The sequence below is a fragment of the Calonectris borealis genome, chromosome 2, assembly GCF_964195595.1.
Source record: "Calonectris borealis chromosome 2, bCalBor7.hap1.2, whole genome shotgun sequence".
In the NCBI taxonomy this organism is placed as follows: Eukaryota; Metazoa; Chordata; class Aves; order Procellariiformes; family Procellariidae; genus Calonectris; species Calonectris borealis.
The window spans coordinates 122007276-122034609 of record NC_134313.1 but is presented as its reverse complement, the minus strand read 5'-3'; the positions used below and the strand labels follow the sequence as shown (position 1 = coordinate 122034609).

Below are 27334 nucleotides of genomic sequence, written 5' to 3'. Positions count from 1 at the left end.
GTCATTGAAAGCTGCCCACTTAGCTGGGGTAAAATTCTTTACTAAAAGTTATTACCAGCAAAAAATCCAAGAACTAAAATACTTGATTATTCCAGGATCACAGCAAAAGTCAAGTTTGACAACTGGCTTTTGCTTATTCTGTACACTTTAAAAATACGGCTCTGCAGTTTTATTTGTGTCATTATAGCAGATCATGATGTCTACATATGTCACATTTTTTTGATTCTTTCAAAAAAGCATTTTCAACTCGTAGTTTTTCAGTCTCCTGTAAAACAGAAAAAACATGGGGGTATTAAGGAAATTATACTCACTTCTTTCATATTTCTAAGTGATACCTACACTTGTTCAAGTGTTCTATACACCGTGTACTCGAGGAAATGGGGTGATTCTTGTCTGGGGCCTGTGAGGAGACAGACCAGCCATGACCTACACAACCACATAAAATCACAGGTATCTATTACTCTCCAACAGGAGAGCAAGAATTTTAGATTTCATTCTCAAAGCTCAGCTCTCTTCTATGTCAGGCCATTACTTCATCTGTATTCTACTCTGCAACTTACCTCAGTAAGCTTAGCGTAATCTTTCTTCAGTTTCACAAGATACTGAATCTTCTGGTTTAGGTTTTGATGACCAAGTAGTTTCCCGTTCTCCTCAGCAAGAGAGTCAACTTGCTTCCTCAGCAAGTCCATCTCCTGTAATTAATAAATACATCGTGTACCTCTTAACTGCAGCCCCTCCTTCTCTTTTCAGAAGAAATAGCTTTTTTAGAACTATTAATATACTAACATTTAAGTTTGTTATAACATATGATGCAAGAGTTGGTTCATTCAGGCAATACATATTTGTCTTACGTCTCCTTAGCTACTACATTAGATTCCTCTAAAGGGCAAAAGCACCATTTGATTTGTATTACAAATTGCAACAGTGATTTCCATACCCAGAGTTCCACTAGTGCAGGAAACAGCATTACAAATATAACTAAACTGCAAGACAAAACATTTCCAGAGGCAGTCTTTGATTGCCAATTAATTCAGAATATCGTCCAATTAGCAACAGCTCTACCTCCGCTGAATAAGATTCTACTGTAAAGACAACAAAAAAATTATACATATAGAACCTTTCCAATTCTGTCTCTCTCTTCATACGTTTCCTCCAGTTTTGATCTAATTTCTTCTTTTTCATGAAATGCTTTCAGCTCCAAAGCTCTTGTTCGTTCCATCTCCAGAGTCATTTCAAGACACGTATTCTCTTTGATTTTGAGGGTATTTTTGGTCTCTTCTAATCTGCCAATACAAAAGCATCATATAATATTAAAAAACAACATAAATGGCATACAACTGAATTAGTAAGTCATCCTTGGACATGTAGGCAGACTCTTCTAAAGATATCCTTTTAAGACTATTTTCCCTAGAACCCAGTGCTAACAGAAGGAAAAATTACATTCTGCTTCACAGCTCTTGAGTTTGATACAATCCTTTCCACTAGTCGGTGTTTTGAAGTTGCTCTTCTTTTTGGGAAGCATGCTGTTTCCATACAAGTCCGCTCATGAAAGAAAACAGAAGCTTCACCTACAAGAACGCTAAGAATTCATCTAAGGCATGCAAATTTGCCAGATGAACTCTGCTGCTCTTCAAGTTTCCCCTAAATTGCTTGTTTGTATATGGCTTTTCCCCAATAGGCCTGTTGCTCAGAAACATCTCTGAACAGCTCAGATGGTCTGAGCTTGTTTGGCCTGATAACAGAAGGACCACCACTTTGGATAGGTGTCTTGCCTGCTGAAAATGTTTTAATTCCATCAGGCTTGCAGAATACTAAGCCATGCCATCAAACTTAGCAGCCTGTCTACTGATTATATGAACTTTAGTAATTTTGCATGTCTATGCAATTATTGCATAAATTAAAATATTTTTATCATCAGTTTTGTTTCACTGAAGCCTGGTATTTAAGACCTACTGTATGAAAATAGTATTCATTTGCTGTATTTGTCAAGACATTTTCTTGATGACAAAAGAATCTTTTTCCTCTTTGTCCATTATTTGTTTGTATGAGACATTGTAGCACTGTTATAAAGTGTATTTCAGAGACCAGACGGGTATGAAAAACCAATGCACTGAATAGCAAAATAACCCCTATTCAAGGCTAAGGTTTCTGGAAAACTTAGTATAAATTACTTTTGAAATGACTGTGTTCATAAAAAAAAATAACAACCACTATCTTCATCCTTAAAAGAAGTTACTTACATGGAAAGCATTCCATTAAATGTAAATAATTCAAAAATTAGGAGATTCAGTCACTGAATCCCTGAAGCAATACAAATTAGGAAAAGAATAACAGAAGCAACATTTTCAAACTAATTTTCATCTGCTAATTCGGTATTTCATTTCTTGACTACTATCCATCCAAGGCGCAAAACACTTGACTTTCGAGGACTACTTTCACAATAGTGCGAACACAATCTAGGAATCCTCTAAAAATAAACAATTTTCAATATTCAAGCTGAAGTGCAAAAAAATAAAACAAATAGCATAAAAAAAGCAAAGAATTAAATTAAGTTTAAAATTATAAAATATTCACAATATTAATAAAGAAATAAACAGTATTTCAGATTAGTCTGGAGGAATTTGCTTAGAATTCACTGCATATAAAGGAATTCAAAACAAATAATTTTTAAACAATTCAAAATGTCCCTTCCAATTTAAGTTTTTCTATGGTTCCACCTATTTCAGAGTATTTTCCTGATATAATGCTACCCTGGTAGAAAATATAGTAATAGGTGCTACTACCACCTACTGATGAGAAAGAGTAAGAACTTAATGTGTCTTGCAGAACTGTAAACAACATTTCCAAACTACATCTTTTATAGTTTCAGATCTTGGACTTCTATTGCGTAAATATACCTTTTTGGTATTAATGAGTTTAATACAAGTCTCCAGTTCAACAAACAATATTAAACTTACTCTGCTTTGATTTTCAGCATCTCCTCCATTGCTTTATTCTGTAAGAGTTCAAAATATTATTTACATTCATAATGTTTAATATACACATATATATGCAAAATTATTTGTCACTTAACTGATGCCAAGTATGTCATCAGATCCTACCAAAATTATCCTATTGCCCAGTAACTCACATCTCTAACATTCACTATAAGTTCATCTCTCTGCTATATGCATGTATTTCCAATTTCATGCCAGCACAAGTGACCCACATCGATATCTCTGCCCATTCATCCACAGCAGAGCTCTAACAGGTGTTATTCTGTCTGGGAGATTCATGGCAACCTCCGCTGCGACATTAACTTCCCTTTGGCAGAGCCTTGACATAGCAAGTGACACAATCTTCACTTTTCAGATCTGTGGAGATGAGTCAGATTTAGTGATCTGAAAATGTTTTTGCTTATTGTGCAATCTGACACCCAGTTCCCCGGTGTTGGACCCAGACAGAAACCTTAAGAGATAAGTATTAGGCTCTGTGTCTGTTAGAATTCACTAGAAATCAGTGTTTGTTTCACTGCCATGAAATAGAAGAAAACATGTTAATACTTCATAGCAGGGAAACGGCAACTAACTGCTACATGAAAAGGGTAATATACCTTGGCCAGTCGTTCTTCAGCAATCTCCTCCTCTTTCTCTTTGAGGTACTGAACATCAGGATGTTTCTGATCACTAGGAAATCCAAGAATGACAAAAATCTCTCACAAACAGAGTAAACCAGTTGTAAAAACATCATCTTACTCAGATTAAGCCAGTAAATGTGTGTAGTTGTCTTGACACATGTTTATACCCAGAATACTGAACATTATGAAACAACTCTGAAAGGATTTAAACTTCTGTATTCCAAGAACATCACATTTTCCTTTATTAGAGTATAGAGAAACTAATGTTTTAATGAAAACAATTAAAAATGTAGTAACTATGCAACTGTATGTTAGACACCTTTGGGACTGAAGTAGATGTTTCATTAGTTCATGATGTTCATGTGCATATAGACTGCAGAAGGCAACTCCTTCCTACAAAATCTTTGCTCAGTGGTCTTGCCAAGTTAAGAAAGTAAAAGATTTTTGTATTCAAAAAGTTTCCAAGTCTTCTATTTTGTTAGTTTTTAACAAACATGACGTTGGATGGAAGTAAGCAAACACCATAAAATTAAAATAACCTGCAAGCCAACACACCATTGGGACCACTTCATTCTTGTAGTATGCCATAAGGGAAGAACTTCATTGATTAACAGTTATTGTAATTTGATGCAATTATAAAAGATCACTATCTTCAGTAACTTAAAATCTTTGTCAACATACCTAACTAGGATGATTTATTTTTCATATCTCGTATAAACAGCCTCAGTCTGAGAGAGTAAGTGTGTGTATGTGTGAGTGGTATTTTTTGTTCATGTTAATTAAATGCCAGCTTAAAAAGTCTAACAACTTCTGAGAACTAAAATAAAAATAATTTATTTTCCTTGTTAAATTTTGGTGCCACCCACTTCCAAAATCCACCCCAATTCATCCAGCTTATAAATGGTTGGACAAAAGCTGCAATACACTTTGGTTACTTATTCTCAGTGGATACTTACACGAACTTTAAAACCTCCAAGTTTAGAATCATGATGATGCTTGAGCCTGTCAAATTCCAGTATGGTCAGCCTATACCAGCTCCAAAGTAGCAAACTGAGCCTGCTCCAGCATTTCAGAGGTGAAGGCTGACCTTTCCTGTACAGCTTGCTCTTCTCTGCCCTAACACTAAATATTAAAAGAGAGCAGGCACTTGGCCTCATTTTGTATTCTCAAACATCCTCCAATGCAGTCCAAGATCCTCACATCTCATTACTTTGTCATGTGTGACACCAATGATCAAATCATCTCACCCTCTAACACTGGGCCCCACAAAAGATAACTAGTACCTGCTGCTGCTATCAGCTGCTCCCATAATGTATGAGGCATGTGTCTGTTGTGAATATCCCCACCTGAAATATCTAAACCTGATTTTTCAGAGAGCATGCAATATACTATCAGCCTTCGGTCTATTCAAACCACAACTCCTATCAACTAACAGCAGCTGGGAATTGTTAATGCTTATCCAAATTATATCCCAAGGTCCCAGGTTGGGAATCCAGCAAGTGAGGAACATAAAAGTAATGCTTTTCTGTGAAAAACTGGGTCCAAGTAACCTACTCCATAAATTGTGTGAAAAACAAAGCCACAGAATCCAGTTTTCCATGGCAAGGTAACCCCTTCTTGGTTTTCTGTGATTCCCATTTCAATTCACAACACTTTCAAATGTCTGTTGCAAACAAAGCAGAAGGTCCTAGAGACATCATCATTCAGTATCCCACCTGATCTGTCCCACCAAGTAGGCCTTGTGCACAGAATGTGTTCCACAAATGAATCCCTTCATAATTGAAGATTACTGTATAATACGTACAATGCAAGGACAAATTGGAGTTGCACAGACACCTGCAATTACAGCATCTTCTAATCGGAATACTTAATTTCGCAAATTTAATAGTGTTCTTTTACATTAAATACCAAAAAGTCAGTTCTAAAACTGACAACATTGATAGTTCATTGAATAGAGATAAAAGTTCTGGAAAATATTTGTTGATACATTTAATAAGAAAAGATTAAACTCCTACCTAGCATTTAGTTACTGTTTACTAAATTGCCCCTTAAAAATGCATTGTCATTAAATAAATAACAATTATTTGCTGCCAGTTAAGATTTCTTTTAACAAGATGTAAACCAGCAGATTATTTAATTCCTTACAAAATCGAAAACAAACAAAAAATAAAACAGCCAAGCCACGAAACAAAATATTTTCTGTCCAAAACTACAGATTACAGTTCAAACCAAACCTCAGGATATCTCCAATCTGAGGTATACAGCAGCATACCATCTTTTCAGAGGAAGTTCATTCCTTACCCTCAAAAACACGAGGTGGAGAACTGGTTCCATTTATGTCTATGTTAAAACTTGTGTTGAATTCATTTGGACATTTCCTATCTACTGAATCCATAACCGCACAAGTTATATGGCAATATATAATACACAGCAATGGCTATGCATGTGATTATTTTGCATTCTATTTCCATTTCCTTTATAAAACTTTGCTGTATTTAAGAATTTGTGATTTAAAGGCAATAAAGTTTACAAGCCAGTAAACAATTTTCATAGAAAAGGTTGAGTCAATCTCTAATTATAGAAACAATATGTAAGATTGTATTTCAAATAAATACTGTAAATTTGTTTACCTTACTTAATTGCTTCAAGTTAGGACAGGTTTTTCTTGTTTTATTTTACTTTACCTGTTCTTGCTTAGTCTCTGAGCTTCTACAAGGCTCTGTAAATTCCTGTTGTTCTCCATCAATATCTGCATTTCCAGACGCAAGTTCTCCAACTCATTTAATTGTTCCTAAGCAAGTGAAATTGGAAACATTTTATTTGAAGACCAAATTGTAATTCCTGTATTCATTTCCAGTTGAATATGTTTTTGAGTAAAATAGAAGACAAAACTGTTTCTCAGAAAACAAGCACAGTTCTCTGGCAAAGATCTGCATCACCCTTCCATTAACAGTTTCATTAGAAACTTGATCTAGAATAAGTCAGAACAGTTTCATTAGAAAAATGATGTTACCATTTGACATTCATGAACAGGAAACAACTCAGTTCTTGGGGAAAACGAGATATACAGACATCTCAAGCAAGTTGTCACCATTTGTTACCAGCCTAGGTAAAGAGAAGACCAAGAACTGCCTTCTGCTTTAATGGACAGACTACTAAGCAGAGCTCATTAAAAATCTGAACTCTGTAGTCTGTCTTATTTTAACCTTACAAATTGCCTGTAAAAAGATTAACTCATAGTACCTTCAGCCTTAGAATTTCATCATTTTTAGCTCTTCGTTCTTCATTCAGTTCATGTACCAGGTGCTCCAGATTTATTGCAGAAGCCCTCCGATCAGCTATTTCTTGCTCATGAGTTTCCAAGAGCTTTGCCAAATTCACATCAAAGTTAGGTGGAGTTTTTGGACACTGGCAAGTTAAAAGAAACAAAACCCACGAACTATTAGTAAAGAACTGTTTCCCCTATGTGTTGGTTACATGTTTTAATACTTAACTGGAGACACATGTTAATATATTCCTGGCAGACAAATCATCAATAATACATTTAAGTTACAAACAAGGTGAATGGGATTTGACCATTCTCGATACATTGTCATTTCTGGTCCCAGCCTGAAGCCATGCTGTAAAGTTTATTAGTCCTTTTCAATGAGTTTTAACAATTATTATAATGAAAATATTCCTCTCACAAATTCCGTACCTGAGGAAATGTTACTGAAGATGCGTCCACAAAGCAATCTATTTGCTTCATTTTTAGTTCATATTCATTCTTCCTCTTCTCCAGTTCTTCTGTCATTCTATCCAACTATTAGAAACCCCAGTTAGAATTAAATTAGCTCATAATCCACACAAAATATTAAAGAAAACAACAGCCAGATCTCTATTTTGAGCAAGCTTAAGTACACCACAAGTTATTTTAGATTACCTTAGCCTTCACTTTCATAATTGTTTTCTATATTTACCTAATAACTGTTAATCATTCGATAGTTGCATGTAACAAGCATTTTTGAAAGCATATATACACTATATACTGTGTCGTTAATCTGAATTTTGTTCTTGTTGTTGGTATTTGAATTTTTTGCCTTGCTAACACAATCTACCTTTCAAAGGGCTTGCTAGCACAGTAAAACTACTATGAACTTTGTTGGCAAACATTACTGGTCAAAACATGATTTGATACAAAGATTTTACTGGTATAGATTTAATCAGTTTTCTCAAAGAGAACATGCTAACATGACAAAAGTACTCTTCTTTCCAAAATAACTTATCCTTATTAGAGTTTTTGCCAACACAAATACATTACTTTGCACTATGACAGTTATGACAACTAGAGCTAAAATTTGGACAAAGGCTTAACATAGCTATTTGGTCTGCAAAAGCTCCAAGTCACTCTGCATAATTTATAGAGCTCAACTGTTATCTCCACTACATAATGATATAGTTTGTGGATAAGTGTTAAGCAGAGGAAAAAGGAATCCCCTAGGTTACACTGCTTATAAAGTACTTCAATACTGTTTACTTGTTTTACTTAAGTCAAATGATTTCCACATACACAGCAAAGGCAAGAAAAACTGTTGCAGTTATTCTGCACACCACTGTTATGTTACTTCAATAGCTACCTGAATGAACGTGGTGAGTAAAACACAACTCAGGTTGCTCTGTTACTGTAGGTACTGATAATTTTACTCTGCTTTCAGAGTAAACATTTTCATGATCTCTAGACACCATTTCCAAAGTATTTAAAAGTTATCTAGCCTTTGTTCAGAAGCTTTTGAACTACTACTTTGCTTTTACAGGAGGGAGCATTGCTCTTCACCAAGAGTACTTTGTACAAGATGCTCTAAAATTACAAGTAAAACCTTTTCCAGAAGCTACAATTAACCACAGCTCCCTCCCAAGGAGCTAATTATCAGAAGAATTTCCTTGTTTTACTTGTTCCCTGAGTTCCTGGATTAGAGCTTCTTTCTTTGTTATGTCTTCCTGCGCACACTGAAGCAACGAATCATGTTTCTTAGAGGCCTCGGTCAGTCTTATCAGCTGATCAGTTGTATGACTCAAGTCTTCACACAGAAGGTCTCTCTATTTTAAGTGATTGAATGAATAAAGAAAGAAGTGTTAAAGTTATTACTTTAAAGCAGTTGTTTCAAGATGTTTTGTCATTGTTGCTAAGATTGTTAACAGCTACAAGCATCTCCCTTTTCCCTCATGAATTGTAGCAAGCATTCATCTATAAATTTCTTATTTTAGCACATTTTCCATATCCATTGTCTTGGTTGCAGAACAAAAATGAGAACTTTCCTACAGTATAGTTACAGTTAGATACTTGTGGGAGATATTTGAAATCAATCACTGTTTTAAAGTATAATGTGTACTTAAAAAGAGATACAATTCTTTAAATTAGAAACCAGAAAAGAATGTATAGATTTTAATCCATGCTGAATTAGTGATTACAGCATTTTTAGTGCACTGCTAGTCTGTAGATACCTCTGGATTTATTTTAGGATCTAGAGTCCCACTCTATCTGATAGGGCATCAAAACTACACAAGGTGTGTTAACCTAGAAGGAGAAACAGTATTTTAAATGCCACCTTGGATTAGTTCTTCTTGTCCAGTCAAGAAAGCATGAAGAAAGTTAGTAACTGATGTACAAAGTCAAAGAAGGAGAAACACTATGATTTTATCAGGAGCCATTTACACCCAAGGATAACAATGTAATAAGAATTGTTTCTTCAGTTAAAAACAAACAAACAAAAAAAAAACAAAACCAGAAAGTGATCCATTTGGCAGGCAACTCAGTTTAGGATTCCAGAATGTCAAATTTAGATATTATTATTAATGAAGATAGTTTGTTTATTAAATGTAGTGGAAATATATTTAAGAATGGTTTTTTGAGAAGCAAACACTACTCTGGAAGACTTTATTGGTGCTATATGATTGGACTAAGCACATGTAATATGACAGATGATCTTGTAGAAATTACTTGTAAGGAGAGGTTGGTGGTTTTGACTGATGGACTTGTTCACCAAAATAATGGTGAGAGCAGTAACAGGAGAGACAAAGTTAAAAAGATAGATACCATTTTAAAAAGCAAAACCACAGTTGAATCAACCATGCATTCTAGATCTGTTTCCAGCAGGTGGAGCTTTTAGTTAAAATTATGAGTAAAGAAAAGATGTTACTGAATATAGTAGCAGTGGGGGAAGAGATAATATTAAACAGAATATATTCTTCTACCTATTTTAATTTCTCAGCTGCATCATCTAATCTTGCCATTAAATTCAGCTGATGACTCCTTAGTGGCCTTAACAAAATTAAACCAGGCTTTTAGTATAGGATTTTATGAAGTAGCATATAAAATATTCATGTCAAGTAATGTGATAATTTAACAGAATTTGTCAGGTATCTCATGAAAAATTCCTTTAAGAACAGCTTAGCTAGCTCTAGTTTGAACTAGAATGAGGTTAAGTTTTACACAAGTATTTTAAGCAAAACCACATCCAATTGGTCTGTTGAACAAATAATCATAATATACCATCATTAATGTTTTTACCTCAATGTTATCAGCTATTTGCCTTCTCTCCAAGGCTTCCCTCAGTTCTTCAATTTTCTTTTCCTGATCCTCTATGATCCGTTTGCTTTCTTCTTTTGCAGCCAGAACAAGATTATACTTGCACTACGAAAACGATTAAATTAAGTTTTAGAATATTTTAGGAAAACGTTATCAAAGAAAGTTGGCAAATATAATACAAATAAATGTATATCACAAATCTTATGATGACAACTGCAAATGTTTAAAATCTCATTGTCAATGACTAAAATCAGAACAATATATCATACTTGCTAAATTGTACAAACTATGTTATTAGAAATGACTTGTCAGAACAATGGAAAAAGATTATTAATTCAATATTTATTAGCCACAATACATATTAACCACTAAAACCATTATTGGAAAAAAAAACAGATAACCATATGTAGAAATATGAGTCATCAACATTTTGTCTGTAGGACCTTTTGAATTCATAGTTCATACATATACAGTATCTAAAGCATTCTGTGGGTTGCTCTATCAGTTTGCAAACCAGGCCTATTTTAATAAAGAGGATACATCATATTTTTTCACAGTTATTCAAATACATAGTTTTAGTTCTTTATACTTATGTTTTCAGATGTAGAACATAGTAATGTCGGGAACATAAAAATTCAGTCCCTCAAAAATGAATTTACAATTCAGCTTCAATTGTGGACGTCTTAAATTGCCAATTTCTGAGAAAATCTAAATGTGACTGTCAGCTGAGTGTAGTTTACAGGATGTGAATAGGTCCCTTTAGAGACACACTTTTCCACCACATGGAAAGAGTTCAGTTTTCAAGACAGCCTTAGGCATAAAACGTTCAGAAAATTTCAACATGTCAAAACAAAGGCGTTTCCTTCTAAAATGCTACAGCAAGTTATGCTGTTTGAGACCCATGATAAGACATGTCATTGCCTTCCATTTCTGAAAAACTATACCATGTCCTTCAAAATGACAGAACATACATTTATATCCTCGAGCTCTCTTGTCAGCCCATCTATGGACTCAGTTTTATGATTCATTGAAGACCTCAGCTCCTGGATCTGTCTCATCAAGTCAGTTACAACTTCCTGCAACATAAAAAAAGTTAATCCTGATAAAATATATAAGATATATATTTTATTACTGGACTTTCTTTGGTGTATAATTTGTCAACACCAAATTTCAAATGGCCATTTGAAAATGAGGCCTCAATACGCACATGTAAAGGAGTAACAGGAAATTTCTTGTTAAATCATTGGCTTTTATTCTAAGCACTTACACGAAGAATTAAAAAACCTGCTGTGTTCGTTAGAAGAGAAGACTAACCCTCTGATTTAGTCTCAGGCTGTAATGGGTTTCTAGTAGGAGAATAGAAGTACTGTAGTTTTAGGTTACGTTTGTTTGTAATGGAAAGAGGCACATTCAAGAAACACCACTGCACTGACAATACCAGATTCTTCTTACCTTATACATGTCAAATTTTTGGTTTTAGCATGGAAAAAGCAAGACTTACCAATACATCATGCTGGATAGTAAAGACACTATATGATTTCTTATGCCTCTTTTACATACAACATAGATGCTTGTACTATGGGAACTTTTGCTATTTAAGCTTTCAGAACATTGGAGCAGTCTTTTCATGTAAAAGTGCTTTGATTTTATTAATGAAGATACCCACAGTCACATTCTTACATCACCTTGCTTACCTTTTCTATTAGCCCATTACGACATGGCACTGACTAGAAGACCCTGTTAATCATCAAGGGAATTATGCATTGTTTATGCATTGAATGTTTTGTCTGGCAGACAGCTTTACCTTGATTTTTTTTTTTGTTTAACCTTCAGTTATTTTGTGTTTTCTCTGAATGCATACCAGTTTCCTACTGGCCTGCAAACTTCACGCCAGTAAAAGGTAGGATTTATTTTACTTAGACAGCCAGAATTGCCTAGAATCACAGAATTACTAAGTATCATAGAAAGGCTCTGGGCTTTCAACTCTACTACAGAACATAGTTACCCACAAAACTGGGTATCAGTAACAGAAATAAGCCCAAACCTTATCCGCATCATTTGTCTTCTTCAAAGAAACAATAAACCCTTCTGCAGCAGCCAGCTCCTGTTCCAGTTTCTGCAGTTTTGCTTCCTAGAAGAAATAATAATTGTGAAGGAGAGACTTAGTTACTTTTGAAGCATGTTTTGTAAAGAACAAAGCCATGAAAAAAAAATGGAAGAAACTAAGTTGTTTGCCTTACCAGAAAAATTAAGCAGTAGCTTAACAAAACAATCTGAAACTTGAGAACTCTACTTTTATTTTGCTGGTAATCTACAGAATGGTCAGTTCACCAATAAAATTGCTATTAATGCACAAGGAAATCCATGAACACACAATTTAGTGATTCAGTTCTGCTGTTGTACCTGCTGCTCACACCGTGTCACCATTTCAGAGGATGGTTTCTCCACCTGTGCTTTTTCAAGTACTTTCAAGAGTTCCCTGGAGAAAAAAACCATATTTCTAGTGAGAAATGTAATCAGAACATAAGAACTTTAACAGGAATCTCGTCATATAAGTTTATTCTATCTGCACTTAATTTTTTTGAAGAGTTCTTTAACTTCTCAGTGCTATACAAAAGACTAATAGCTTAGTTACTTGCCATACGCTGCTATCAGTAGTGGAACTTTCTTTGACATGAAGAACTATACTTGTAATGAAATCACATTTGTCATGTTAATTGAGTACATTAAAATGAAGTGTTGTTCTAAGTTGGATAAAATAAAAAAGCCCATTATATAATTATCTCCACCCAGCTGGGGAAAAACATCTCTACAAATAGGATCCCCATCTGAATACAAAACCTAGCATAGGACAAAAACAATGAAGTCAGATGAAAATAAACCCCACCACTAATTAAAACTTACTTTGAATTGTTTTCTTTGTCTTCTTGTAATTGTAATGTTAGTTTTTCATTATGTTCTTTTTCTGTTTTCAGGAGTTTCAAAAGGTTCTAGAATATCAAAATATATGTTGTTACAACAAGTTACAATATAAGGTCTTTAGAATAATTTAAACCAAAATAAAAATCTACAAAAAATCCTAAAATTACTGAACCCCCCCCCCCCCCCCAAAACCTTAGATGGAAACAGGAAGATCTTTAGCTTTTTCCTGAACAAGTTCAAAAGTAAACTCTTATTTATATTAAGCAATCAGCTCTTCTCACCTGCCATTGATAATGATTTCATATAGCTATAATGTTCCTCAACATCCAAGGCTTTAAAGGCAGAAATTAAAATTTTAAACTGTAGCTTAATTTGGGTGGATTTTTCAAATTCTAACCAGCAGTTCAAGATATTAGATTATAAGGAATTTAAAATAATAATTTTCAATCTGTCAGTATTTCTATAAACATCAAAAAGGAAAACTTACAGCAAACTTGCTCAGCAGGCACACTGCAGAAAAGCAGGCAAAATCATTTGCGAAAGCCCTTGAGCAACCTTACTGCTGTTTTGCAGTCACTGCAGTCTGACAGGCTTTCAAGGGCAGCATCAACTAAATTCCAGGACAGTGATCCACCACAAAAAGGCATAGATCATTTTAACAAGATCACATCCACCATGAAAATTTTTAAGAAACTGCTTTGTAAAGATAGAATAAGTAAGCTAGTCTTAGCTAGCACTGAGATGAAAGGTCACCAGCATTTTGATGTCAGGATTCTTTTCCAAAGCAGTTTCTTATTTCTTTACTAATTAACCCATCTCCCTCAACGTTTCCAGAGCAGTTTCTTCAGCTGAAAAACCTACTACTTCATCATGCTATTGGATATTTCTTGTAGCCTGTGATTGCAAAAATCTTGCACCAAGTTTTAAAAAAGATTCTGGGTACATCTTCCAAATGAGATCACCAGGAAACCTATTATTACTGTACAATTTATTATTGATGATACAGTAACAGGAATTAAACAATCTGGCTACATGAGTAACTGTATAATAAAGTCCTTTAAAAACCTTGATTGTCTTACACAAAGCTCAGTTTTCATTGCTTCTGCTTCTTGTTTTCTGTCCTCAAGTTGTTGCTTCAGTTGATCTGTCTCAAACTTCGCTACTTCCTGCAAATTGTCATAGTCATCCTGCAGGCTTGCTTTTTCTTCAAGAATCTTTTCATGTTCTAGCCTTTATAAAAGAAACAAACAAACCCACCCACAATATTAAGATAAGGGTTTGTTTCATTATAAAAATACTCCAATCAATTGTATTTTATAATCTTCAGATAACTTAGAGTACAGTTATTTTAGAAAGAAATGATTGACAAGTGGTAACTTTTTTTTAAACTCAGAAACCCCAAATTTATGAAGGGCACAGGAAATTTAAGTAGCATTGGCAGAGAAGGCAGAGCACTTTTTCTGATCCCTAGAAATAATTTACTTCTTACAAAATTCTATAGAAATTTCAGTCACTATCTTGATAATGGTGTTCACCCATTTTTTTTTTAATTTTTTTTTTAGCCAGTTGTTGGACAAAGACTCTGCTAGAATGAGCCTGAGGACCTGCATCTGCTCGATATCTGGGTTATTTATCCCATATAAAATCTTTATATACTCTGGGCAAGTCTGGATTATTTCCCTCTAAATTGTTGCCCTGAAAACTTAATTCATTTGATCTTTCACAAAAGTGAAAAGTAAAGAGAGGTAAAAGAGCCGCTAGACAAGTGTTATGAATCATGTTATTAATGGAGAGCCTATAGAAAGAATACCCTCCAAAAAGTCAGTACTTCTGCTAACACAGAAAGCATCAATGAAACCACAACAGTTAATTTCAATTCCAGGTCCCCAGTCTCACAATGCATCACTCAAAAAATGACTTCAGTTAAGACATGACCTGCTATAATGCAATAACGTAGTTAAGCTTTCCAGGAAAAAAAAAAACCACAAAACCACCAAAACAAACAAAAACCACCACTAACAAAACCCAACATAGCTAAGTCGCACTAATGATTAAGAATCTCACTGATTTTCACCTCCCAGTAATACCATTAATTATTGCATACAACATAGTGAGTTTTTCAGGCTTCCACAGTCAAGCTTCAGTTTATTTTTATGGTTTCTTTCCACTTGTATTTTTAAAACAGCATCATTATGTTGCCTGCTTCATGTGACCAGACTGAGAAGTAACAGTTAATTTTTAAGACTAAACTGGAAAAAACCAAAAAAAAAACCCTCCAAAACACACCAAACAAACTATGCCTCTTCAGCTACTTAACTTTTGGAGACCAATAAGCTTATAGGTATATCCTACTTAATGGGAAAATGCTATAGCAACCAAAATTAAGGAAGCCTCATTTTATTTTCTTTCTGCTAATTTCACTATTTTCCCCCTCATGGCTCTGAAATAGGCGTGGAAAGAATTGAGAAAAAAATAAGCAAAGGACATCAACACAAAATAACAACTTTAAATAAGAGATGTAAAGCGGAAGAAAAGAAGTGCAGAAAAGAAGAACTAAATCACTGGATGCATCCAGAAGGGAGGTTAAGGCATTTTACCAAATTGCCAACATACCTGACGCTGTCCAGCTGGAACTGTACATCCATATGTCTACCAGAAAGCTGACTCATTTCTTTCTCTTGCTTTTCCCTAAAGGCACTATATTCCAATTTTACAGCAGACAGCTCCTTGTCTGCAGACTGCAGGACAATGCGCAAGTCATAGACTTCACTTTTTAATACTGTCAAAAACCAAACAAGTATTTCACATGTTATTTGGAAAACTGTGCTAGATACAGGATGTGTAACACTACATAACGTCCTGAGAAAGTCTCACAAAATTTTACACGTTTTCAGTGGAATTAACCTTGAAGGTCACACACAAAAAGGATTTGTAAATGGAAAAGGACAGTGAAACATTGACTTTAAGAACTAAAGAGTACAGGCAGAATCAAAAACATTCCAAATGATATCACTGCATTTCCATAGACCAATAGAGGATTTTCCCTTTATTTTTAGTTATTTTCTTTATAAAATACTGTATCCTATACTTCCTTCACATTCAGAGTGAACAGAGAACAATTTTCAATATTGTATACTGTGCAATACTGGGCAGAGAAAAGCTATTCTGCAAGTATTAGAGATTTTTTTCTTTAAAAAAGATAAAAGAAAGTCAAACCAGTATGACTTTAACATCTTAAACCCAAACAGTTACTCAGCATGTGCTGTTGATTCAAAATATTCAGACACCTCAAAACTTCATATGGAATTTCAGTGTTAGAGACTTACTATCAGTCTTGCTTTGACTATCTTGAAATTGCTTTTCAAGTGATTTTATCTGTTCAAGGAGCTCCTGGCGCTCTTTACTCCAGTTATTCCTTTCAGATGAAAGAAGCTTGAGAAGAGAAGTAAAATTTTTAAATGGAAGAAATGTAGGAGTGGTTAAGTCACAGAGCTGTAACAATAATAATGTATTAGAGCATTTAATCAGCTGATTATAAAGAAAAATGCATCTTGTATTTAAATTTGATGTTTGGTGAATCTGAAATCCATAGAAGTCCAAGAAAAAAAAGTATTTCAATATCACTGAAGACATTACCTTATCTAAAAGGATCATTTAAAAGCAACCCGCAGCTTAGGAGCCGAGATCTACTTCAGAACAGAGTTATCAGAGTTATCAGAGACTGATCTGGGAAGAAAATAGGCCTTATTTCCTTTTCTATGTTAAATCAAACCTAGAGATTAAGGAAGACTTGTAAATATTTTATAGAGTAAGGATGTCTATAGAGTAAGTTCAGTTCCAACTGAGGCAAGTAGTATTTTCTGCATTCCAAAGTTTAAAATTTCTTTGTGACTATTGCTGTTTTCCAGAAATCATGAAGTTGGCCAAAACCAAGCAGAGACATCTTTAGTGTCTATTTGCTTATATTTAAGATCAAGCAGGCTCAGAATCACAGCATTTAAAACAAAACCAAAACCCCCCAAACCTGCAGTGTTATGTTAATGAAGTCCTTGTCTTCCTGCACAGCCCTGAGCTATGATGCTATGTACATTTTTCAAAAGTCAAAATGCAACACTGCAGACCTCAGTAGACAACACAGTAGTGTGAGTGTGGTAGATATCATCTTGTCATATATACACACTCACATATAGCCCTGTATTATACTGTTCTCTCACCTCCTGTATTTGTGCAGAATGATGCTCCAGTTTATTAATATGCTGCTGGAGTTTTATATTCTTGCTTTCCTCTTCATCCAGCTTTGTCTGCATTGTGCTCAGTTGCTCCTGTGACACAATAGACACTCAAAATTAGAACACCCATCTCCCAGTTATTCTCACATGCCATATGGCAGTCTGTGCATATTAAATATAAAAGTGTCAACTACTTTCTTTTTTTTATGACCTGAACCAACAGAAAACAGAACATTCAAAAATAAGCTGATATCTAAGTAGCTGATTTCTCCTATTGCTAACTAAACTGCCAGAACACAAGAAAATCCGTCAGGGAATACAAGGACTGAATCCAATAAACACTTCGTTTTCAGACATGTTTATCTTGGAGAAATAAGGCTTTAAAAAGAAGTTATTCAAAATATACACTAGCTAAATTCCTTACAGGATCTCTGCACTATGGGAAGCATCAAAGAGGTTTTGGCTGTTGTGCCACGGTTTTACATGCACTGAAGTTAGTTCCAGCTTCTAGAGAGTAGTTCAAACAACTTTCTAGCACTCTTCCATGTGACAAAAGACCTTCCCTGCCCTTTAGGAAAGATACAAGACAATTAAGGTATAATGGTGGACAAGCAATATTTGGCAGGTTTCTTCAAATAATGCGGTATTCTATATTAAGCTTGGCTATTGTTCCAAATGTAGCTGTCACCAGAGACTTATAAAGTTTCCTCAGAAACAAGTTATCAGGTTAAAATAGTAAAAGTTTAAATGCCCTGTATATCTTAAACTACTTAAAATATTCAACTCTCAAATCCCTTTCAATATTTTCATTGTAAATCCTCTTAAGTACAATGTATAATTAACTGTTTAGTGAAGCCTTAAGTATTCATCAAGAGTTTCCATCTCCCACGCAAATTAAAATATATTTGGTGGGAGGGAAGTATTTCATGCCAAAACCCGCTTTATTATAAAAGTTATACATACACTTCAGTTTTTATTCAGAACATTCACCTGTGCCACTTTGAGCTCCTCAGCAATGGCCTCATATGCTTGTTCATTCATCTCTGGGGGAACTGGCTCTTTCAAAATGTCATCCATCATCTCTTCGGAACACTGAAAATCTTCAGAATGATAATCTGAGATTTCTGGGCTTATTCGCGGCACTAGCCGCGATCTTAGCTGGTAAGCTTTTGTTGGAGTGGTTATGTTCTGTTATAAAGATTACAAAGCAGTCTTTATTTCAACTGTAAAATGGAATTAAGACTTTGTATTTTATAGTTCTGTAAGCAGAATAATGAAATAAAATGCTCAAAGTGATTAGTTCTAAAGCACTACACTTTTTTAGATTTGTTATCTGATTACAGTAGCACTCATTCAGTAAGTATTTCAGAACAAAAAAGCAGCCTATCTGCTTTATCACATATGGATTACGTGCCAGAACACTAGTTAGGTTAAGGGATCATACAAATGAAAGTCTATGTTCTCACACAACTCAGAAGTAAGTATGTGTGGTTTAAAATAAACTTATTCTCATACCTTAAGAGTTTGTCTATGTAGCTATGTCTATGTTATTCTCATACCTTAAGAGTTTGTCTATGTAGCTTATGTAACTGAGAGACTTCTCGGCGCTTGTGTGCTTTGGTTGCCTCCAGAATGTTTTCAAGATGTTGGTTTCCTTTCCGAAGGGATTGAAGCTCTGATTCCAGTTCCATATGCTTTTTCCTGTTTAGGAAGTATTTTACTACTGTCAAAACCACTCCATCAGTATGCCCTCCCATCAGTAAGAATAAGCTGCAGCATTGCCAGTAAGCAAGCTAAAGCTGAACTCTTGCCCAAACATTGAAATACATTATTTTGAGAAGAAAGCCACCACTGCTGTATTAAAAAGTGAAAAAAAAGAAAAGAAAATTAAAAAGCTGAGAGGCTTATTTGTGCTTGCATAATGAAAGCAAGCAGATGGATAACTAAACGTGTCAGAAAAAAATCCATTACACAGTAAGAAATAAGCTGAGAGCTCTGCAATTCCTTTTATGAGAAAGTGATATCACCCATACCAATATGGTTTTAAGCTTTAAAAATGTTATCCAGTTATATGAGAAGTCTGAACTGGTGCTTGCCAGGATTAAAGAAAATCCTTTAAAGATTTTTTTTTTTTTGGAAGTGCTACTCTGTTAATATTATTTTGCCCTCTAAGAGTACTTTAACTGAAATCCAACAGTTGAGCAGAAATTTAGGAATAATTTTAATTAGGTATTTTGCAGAGCTACATGCTGTTACTGTGATAGTTGGTCTTACTGATATAATTGTAGGGTCAAAGTCTACAGAAAAAAGGAATTATACTATTTCATCTTTTGGCAGTTTAATGCTATCACTTTCCCTCGTGTTTTTAGCATTTGCAACAAAACTTACAGAACAGAATAGAACTTTAGTTCTGATTGTATGGGACAACAGAAAAATTAGCATACATTGATTTTGTGAAATTGTTAAATTTTACTCCACTTATTCAGTTACAGCATATAGCTACACTTGCGTGTAAGATTAAGCATCCAGTTACTCTGAAACTGGAAACAAGTTTAAAATTTAGTGAAATCCATAGGTGAATCCAGAGGTTCAAAAGCACACTTCTGTTTGACTGCACTCCACTAAGAAAATGTCAGTTAATCGATAATAAAAATGCATACATACTACAAGAAAGCAAGACATGCACAAAACATGTAATACATAAAATAGGAATACATGAAACGGGCAGGAAAATAAAGTAATTAATATATGAAGATATAAATAAACCATTGTAACTAATGATACAGGACAAAGGGTGGATTGCTGAACTGATAAACTCAGTAGATTGTAACACTCTACATTCACTGAAATAAAAAAAACGTTAGATACAAGCTAAAAATAAATATAATAAAAAAAAATCGTGTCCCTTTTGCCTTCCAGGTTTACATTATGTTTGCTGGAAATGCAATTATTTTTCTTGTATCTCCAGTAACAGGACCTGAATTTTTCAGAAATGGGGTTTGTCAAGTTAAGCCATGTATTATTCACTTGCATATAAATATATATACACACACACTCTGAAGGTATTACTCAGGCCTTTCGCATTATCTTGTGCTGCCTTTAAGGAGAACAATGACAGTTAATTCTTTACTACATTAGCAAGGACAAAGTAGACCCTTATCTCATGTTTAGATGCCAAAGCAAATGGACATGAATGAACTATTGACACCATGTCTTTGCTCTAATTTGAATTAAATCTCTGTTCCAATAACAAGTCTCAAGATAGTAGTACTATTGCCTTCTTAAAAAATTAACCAACAGGTTATCCAAAATTTTATGGGGTGCTTGGATTCTATATTTATGGTGACTCAAACCTGCAATCTTAAAGAGGCTATATAAAAAATTACTGTTGCACTAAAACAAAAACCCCAAAATACACCCCCTAAAACCCATCAACTCTTAGTTCCTGTCACTGCTTCTATGTGTAATATTTCAGTTACTGAAAAATACTTGCTCAACATGGAAACTAAGCCAAACTCCCCCTGTCCCATTAAGCAGGTGACTATCAGAATTCCAGGGTATGTGCATCTCCTGCACGTTGTGAAGCATTGTTTTGCATCTTAGCGTAAAGAAGAGCTTTCGGAAACACAAAGAAATCTGCAACAGTGCAGACATGCCTTCAGATTGCATCATGGTTGTTTCCTAGACTGGGAGTAACTGAGTTCAACAGGAACATATTCTGTTTGCATGCCATTTTTCTTAACCTAAGCGTCTGTTACACGTGAAGAATATACTTAGACTCTATATTCAGGATCTGAGACGTAACTTTTAAAAATCAATATAAGTAATTATTTAAAAACATTTAAAGACATTTCTATACTATTTTGTCTCACTTGGTTAGCTCTTTAAATTCTTCATATTCTTGCTTTGAACTTGCCAGTTCACTCTGAGTCTGCAGCAGGCGTGCTTTCAGCCTTTCAACAGATGCCAGCGAGTTGCCTTCCACTGATATGGTGGTGGAATATAAATGATGGCCTAAAGAACAAACATATACCCTCTGAAATCACAGGGTAGCTCAAATATCTTAAGTTTTACTAAAATGAAAGCATTTGTAAGCTTTTGAACAGCATACCAGCAATTGAGATTGATAGCAACAGTCCACATGAAAACTAGTAGAATAATTAATATTACTGCAGTCTTCATGACAACTAAGGACAACAAAACGAGATTATGGATGGTGTTCACAAGATGCACAAGAATCCAAATTCCCTATTGCTGTATTTTCTTGAAGGCCAACGTGAATAAAACAAAGAAAACCTGTTTTATCAGTCTTCAGGTATCACTTTGAAGAAGGCAAAAATGCATCAAGACAGACAACGTCTTCAATACTACACTGCACACAACAGAAATACAGTAAGTTTATTTAGCTGAAAAACATTAGCATAATTTTACCTCCAGTATTTTTCTCTGCGGCTGAAGCTTCCAAAAAAGCTTTTTCTAGTTCTGCCATGGTCTGAGCATCAATTTCTTGGGCTTTTTTAACTGACTGTAAAGAACGAAGTCTTTTATTCTCCTCTCTGAGGTTATGGTTCTCCATGGCATACTTTGCAATTCGTGGGTGTTGTTCCATCTGTGATAAGCAGTATTTTATTCAGCAGTTTTTATTTTACAGACAATGCTATACATATCTAGCTGTTGCTCTACTACCTTTAATAAGCATTAAATTGTAATGGAAGAGGGAAAAAAGGTATTCCCTACAGTGGTTAAAACTGGCCCATTTTTTTTTTTGTTAGTTTTCTTACACCCTTGGAATCTGCTCTCAAAAGACAGCAGGTTTACATTTTATGTATTTGTTCTTTTACTGGTAAAAAAGCAGTAGAAGCTTTTCTTGCTGCTCTTGACATCCCTTTTCAGTTTCAACTTAGAGCTTTGGCTTTCTTAACACTGTCCCTGCATGCCATAGTAATGTTTCTATAGTCCTTTAAAGACTGTCCTGACTTCTGTACTTTTTTTCCGCCTTCACTTTGGAGCTTAGTTATGAGCTAGATTCAAGCTGGTCTTCTAATACATCTACTTCTTCCTACTTGTGCTTGGAGGAAATTGTTTTTAAAAGATCTGCCCTCTCTTGATCTTCTTTGTTCTTCAAAACTGCCTCATAAACGATACCACACCTACCAAATACCTGAATAACCTGATGCCTCAGGTATGTACTTTACTACTTACCTTTCTCAAACAGCTCCAGGACAGCATCACCCCTGATTGGCCCATCTAGCATCTGTGTTATTATCCTTCAGAAACCTGCTGTATTACTTGCATCCTGCTGTCTTTCCCTTTCAACAGATGTCATGGAAGTTAGTCTCCCGTAAGAATGAGGATTTGTGATTTGGAGACTTCCTTGAGTTGCTTAAAGGAGACTTAGTCCTCTACCAAACCCAGATCAGGTGGCCTGTAGCAAGCTCCCACCATGACATCACCCTTACTAGCCTCTCCTCTTATGCAAACTCACAAGCTCTAAACCCACCCATTGCCCCTTCCATAGGGAAACTCCATGCATTTGAGATGCTTCTATAAAGGAACCCTCCACTCAGCCTCTCTTTTCCTGCCTGCCTTTCCTAAAAAGCCTGTACCCACCCATTACAGAACTCTATCACGTGAGCTATTCTCACAAAAGAAAATTGTTCCAGAAAGGAAAAACCAAAGATTTACCTGTTCTCTGAGTGTCTGCAATTCCTCCCTCAGTTCACTGAGGAGATCATCTTGCTCTTTTGGCAATAAACTTCCACCAGCCTCTTTATGTAATCTCTCCAAGCGAACAATATGGTCTTCACGGAATTTAACTATCATTTTATTGGACTGAATAAATTTCTCCTTCTTGGCACACAGATCTTCTAGTTGAGCAATTTTTTCTAATAAATTCTTAGAAAGTACATATACAGATTGGTGGAAAAGCAACAGTTACACTAGATGAATTTTTAAGGTGCACATATCACAAACAAACCATGCAAAACTCAATTAACAATAATTTTGTGAATACAGAGACTATCATTCATTTGGAGCTGATCTGTAGACAGCAACAGCTCATACCAAGAAGCCAAATTATACACTATATTGCAAAAACTTTATTTAGAAGCTCCAGTATGATCCTGTAGACTAAGTATTCAGATAAGCACATCAGATGCACCCCTCAAGTGCCTGTTTCAGTTTAATTTTCTTCCCAAAAAAATCCATTTTGGATGGTTCACCACTGCGCCATGACATGAACCAAAGCAGAATAAAATGGGGATGACCGGGAGGTTTGCTTCAAAAACCACAACGTTGATCCAAACACTCAAAGATGTACTCAAAATTAAGTAAAACAGAAGTTTGTTTTCTGTTCAAATTTTTAATTAGAAAATCCAAATAAACAACCCACCCTTAAAACTAAACATACTATGAAAGCTATTGTATGACTTGTCTGAATTTGAAAGATTTTATCTTAAATGACATTTGACTAGTTCCCTTATTACGAAACCTTATCATCTTTGGACAGAGTTTTTTTATTCGAAAACAAAGAAAAATCATGAAGAGAGTCAGTTTCAACATGCTCACTGCTCTCTCAGAAAGTACACAGAATACACTTAGAAATATTAGTGGTTTCTTACTTTCTTTTCACCTTCTGATTTCTCCCAGAACAACATTGCTTCAAGAAAGTTGTTCATGTAATTTATGTTGTTCTTCCCTTTTTCAACAGCACCTGTAGGGTAAGTCAAAGAAACAAATGCCGTATTTATTAGAATATCAGTTAACATGGTTTTCCTACATACATAACATGACAGTTGAGTAAAGAAAACTTAAATAAATTCTTCAAACAATATAATTCCTCTAAAATCATGTGCTGTACCCAGAGCAAAGAAGTTTAGACTGTAATTCTTAGTCACCTGCAAGTGCTGATAAAGAACAGAGTCAATATAATAATTGTATAATTAACAAAGTTGTTCAAGCATTAAACAGCTTTACGATGAACTTTTATTGAAAGAAAAGAATCAAGTTTGTTCAGCTGAGTACATCTATAAAATGCAAAATCCCTCTGAAATTAATTTGATAACACTAAGCCATTATTGGCATTATTATTACAGTTTGTACATATTAAAAGTGGACTAACTGGTTTATGAGAAGGAAATTCAGAAAAATAAGCATTAATTAAGTGGACAATTAGTGATTTAATCTGGAAGGAAAGTGTCCACACAAGGGATTAAAAGGACTTAATTAATCCACTCCAGAAATTAATTTAAAATAGCTTTCCTGAATATCCTCATGCAGACAAGACTACTTATTTATAGAATACTAATCACCATAGTATCTAGGTACATAATAACTACCCTATTGTAATTTAGTATATTAAAAAATGCCATCATGTTTTTAAAGTAGCTAGTAAGCAGATTTCATATTTGTGTGATCGACTATTACAAACATGATTTAATTGCATAGACTAAACACAGCTCTAATACATTTGGTTCTGCATAAAACCTCTCTTCAGTATTTAAGCATCATCACTTGCTTTCCCTCAGAACTCTATCACAAGTCTAACAACATTTTTGAGCTCTCTGTCAATATCCATGTATTCACGGACAGTGATTCAGTGTCCCACATAATCACTGATTTGTTTTTACTGGTTAGATGTGTGTGCCCACAGATAAGTAATTTTTCCTTAGGAAAACTCACCACAGATGCTTTATCTTAGACAAGTCTTTCTAACTTCTGTAGTAACTTTCATTGTTGTATTTTCTATTTCTTGGCAAAGTCAGGAAAGAGTTGACTCAGGATCACAGTTAAGAGTTACAAGACCAAGTTTACTACCTTGTGATCATAGAATCATTAAGGTTGGAGAAGACCTCCAAGATCATCAAATCCAACCGTCAACCCAATGCCACCATGCCCACTAAACCATGTCCCTAAGTGCCTCATCTACACGTCTTTTAAATACTTCCAGGGATGGTGACTCAACCAGGGCAGCTTCCCTGGCCAGCCTGTTCCAAGGCCTGACCACTCTTTCAGTAAAGAAATTTCTCCTAATGTCCAATCTAAACCTCCCTTGGCGCAACTTGAGGCCATTTCCTCTCGGCCCATCGCTAGTTACTTGGGGGAAGAGACCAACGCCCACCTCACTACAACCTCCTTTCAGGTAGTTGTAGAGCGCAATGAGGTCCCCCCTCAGCCTCCTCTTCTCCAGACTAAACAACCCCAGTTCCCTCAGCTGCTCCTCATAAGACTTGTGCTCCAGGCCCTTCACCAGCTTCGTTGCCCTTCTCTGGACATGCTCCAGCACCTCAATGTCCTTCTTGTAGTGAGGGGCCCAAAACCGAACACAGTATTCGAGGTGCGGCCCCACCAGTGCCGAGTACAGGGGGACGATCACTTCCCTACTCCTGCTGGCCACACTATTTCTGATGCAGGCCAGGATGGCATTGGCCTTCTTGGCCATCTGGGCACACGGCCGGCTCATGTTCAGCCGCCTCTCAACCAGCACCCCCAGGTCCTTTTCTAGCCGGCAGCTTTCCAGCCACTCGGCCCCAAGCCTGTAGCGTCGCATGGCCTTGTTGGGACTCAAGTGCAGGGCCCAGCACTTGGCCTTGTTGAACCTCATACAATTGACCTCGGCCCAGCCAGCCAGCCTGTCCAGGTCCCCACCAGCCCCCAGGTGCAGAGCCTTCCTACCCTCAAGCAGCTCAACATGTGCCATAAGAAGAACGGGCGGGGAAGATGACAGCCTGGCTGAATGGGGAGCTCTGGCTGGGACTCAGAAAAAAAAGGAGAGTTTATCACCTTTGGAAGAAGGGGTAGGCAACTCTTAAGAAGAGTACAGGGATCTCGTTATGTTGTGCAAAGTGGAAATTAGAAAGGCAAAAGCCCAGCTAGAACTCAACCTGGCCACTGTCGTGAGAGACAACAAAAAATGCTTTTACAAGTATATTAATGACAAAAAGAGAGCCAAGGAGAATCTCCATCCTCTATTGGATGCGGGGGGGGGGGGGGGAACGTTGCTACCAACAACGAGGATAAGGCTCAGGTACTTAACGCCTTCTTTGCCTCAGTCAGAGGAGTTATCCTCAGGCCACTCAGCCCCCTGAGCTGGAAGATAGGGACAGTGAGCAGGATAAACCCCCCATAATCCAAGAGGAAGCAGTTAACGACCTGCCACACCACCTGGACGCTCACAAGTCTATGGGGCCGGATGGGATCCACCCGAGGGTACTGAGGGAGCTGGTGGAGGAACTTGCCAAGACACTCTCCATCATTTACCAGCAGTCCTGTTCAACTGGGGAGGTCCCGGACGACTGGAGGCTTGCCAATGTGACGCCCATCTACAAGAAGGGCCGGAGGGAGGATCCCGGGAACTACAGGCTGGTCAGCCTGACCTCAGTGCCAGGGAAGATTATGGAGCGGTTCGTCTTGAGGGCGCTCACAAGCCATGTCCGGGACAACCAGGGGATCAGGCCCAGCCAGCACGGGTTCATGGAAGGCAGGTCCTGCTTGACCAACCTGATCTCCTTCTATGACCAGGTGACCCGCCTCGTTGATGAGGGAAAGGCTGTGGATGTGGTCTACCTGGACTTCAGTAAAGCCTTTGACACTGTCTCCCACGGCATTCTCCTAGAGAAGCTGGCGGCTCACGGCTTAGACAGGCGTACTCTTCGCTGGGTCAAAAACTGGCTGGACGGCCAAGCCCAGAGAGTTGTGGTCAATGGAGTTAAATCCAGTTGGCGGCCGGTCACGAGCGGTGTTCCCCAGGGCTCCGTTTTGGGGCCGGTCCTGTTCAATATCCTTATCAACGATCTGGACGAGGGGATCGAGTGCTCCCTCAGTAAGTTTGCAGACAACACCAAGTTGGGCGGGAGCATTGACCTGCTGGAGGGTAGGAAGGCTCCGCAGAGGGACCTGGGCAGGCTGGATCGATGGGCTGAGGCAATTGTATGAGGTTCAACAAGGCCAAGTGCCGGGTCCTGCACTTTGGCCACAACAACCCCATGCAACGCTACAAGCTTG

The 27334-nt window shown here is 36.4% G+C and overlaps 1 protein-coding gene across 1 annotated transcript in view; it reads right to left on the bottom strand.

The window, feature by feature from the left end:
• Window positions 1–27334, bottom strand: part of KIF15 (kinesin family member 15) — a 39902-nt gene continuing 12568 nt past the window's right edge. The window contains exons 12-35 of the mRNA XM_075143199.1: window positions 23953–24044; window positions 23018–23227; window positions 21764–21941; window positions 21205–21346; window positions 18892–19033; window positions 18323–18520; window positions 17318–17425; window positions 16430–16535; window positions 15717–15882; window positions 14183–14333; window positions 13086–13171; window positions 12585–12660; window positions 12226–12312; window positions 11153–11257; window positions 10164–10286; window positions 8546–8692; window positions 7314–7418; window positions 6860–7024; window positions 6301–6407; window positions 3593–3665; window positions 2958–2995; window positions 1118–1283; window positions 561–692; window positions 1–265 (exon numbers count right to left, since the gene is read on the bottom strand). Of these exons, the coding sequence (XP_074999300.1) occupies window positions 182–265; window positions 561–692; window positions 1118–1283; window positions 2958–2995; window positions 3593–3665; window positions 6301–6407; window positions 6860–7024; window positions 7314–7418; window positions 8546–8692; window positions 10164–10286; window positions 11153–11257; window positions 12226–12312; window positions 12585–12660; window positions 13086–13171; window positions 14183–14333; window positions 15717–15882; window positions 16430–16535; window positions 17318–17425; window positions 18323–18520; window positions 18892–19033; window positions 21205–21346; window positions 21764–21941; window positions 23018–23227; window positions 23953–24044 (2987 nt within the window). The 3' untranslated portion in view covers window positions 1–181. The remainder of the gene's footprint in view (window positions 266–560; window positions 693–1117; window positions 1284–2957; window positions 2996–3592; window positions 3666–6300; window positions 6408–6859; window positions 7025–7313; window positions 7419–8545; window positions 8693–10163; window positions 10287–11152; window positions 11258–12225; window positions 12313–12584; window positions 12661–13085; window positions 13172–14182; window positions 14334–15716; window positions 15883–16429; window positions 16536–17317; window positions 17426–18322; window positions 18521–18891; window positions 19034–21204; window positions 21347–21763; window positions 21942–23017; window positions 23228–23952; window positions 24045–27334) is intronic.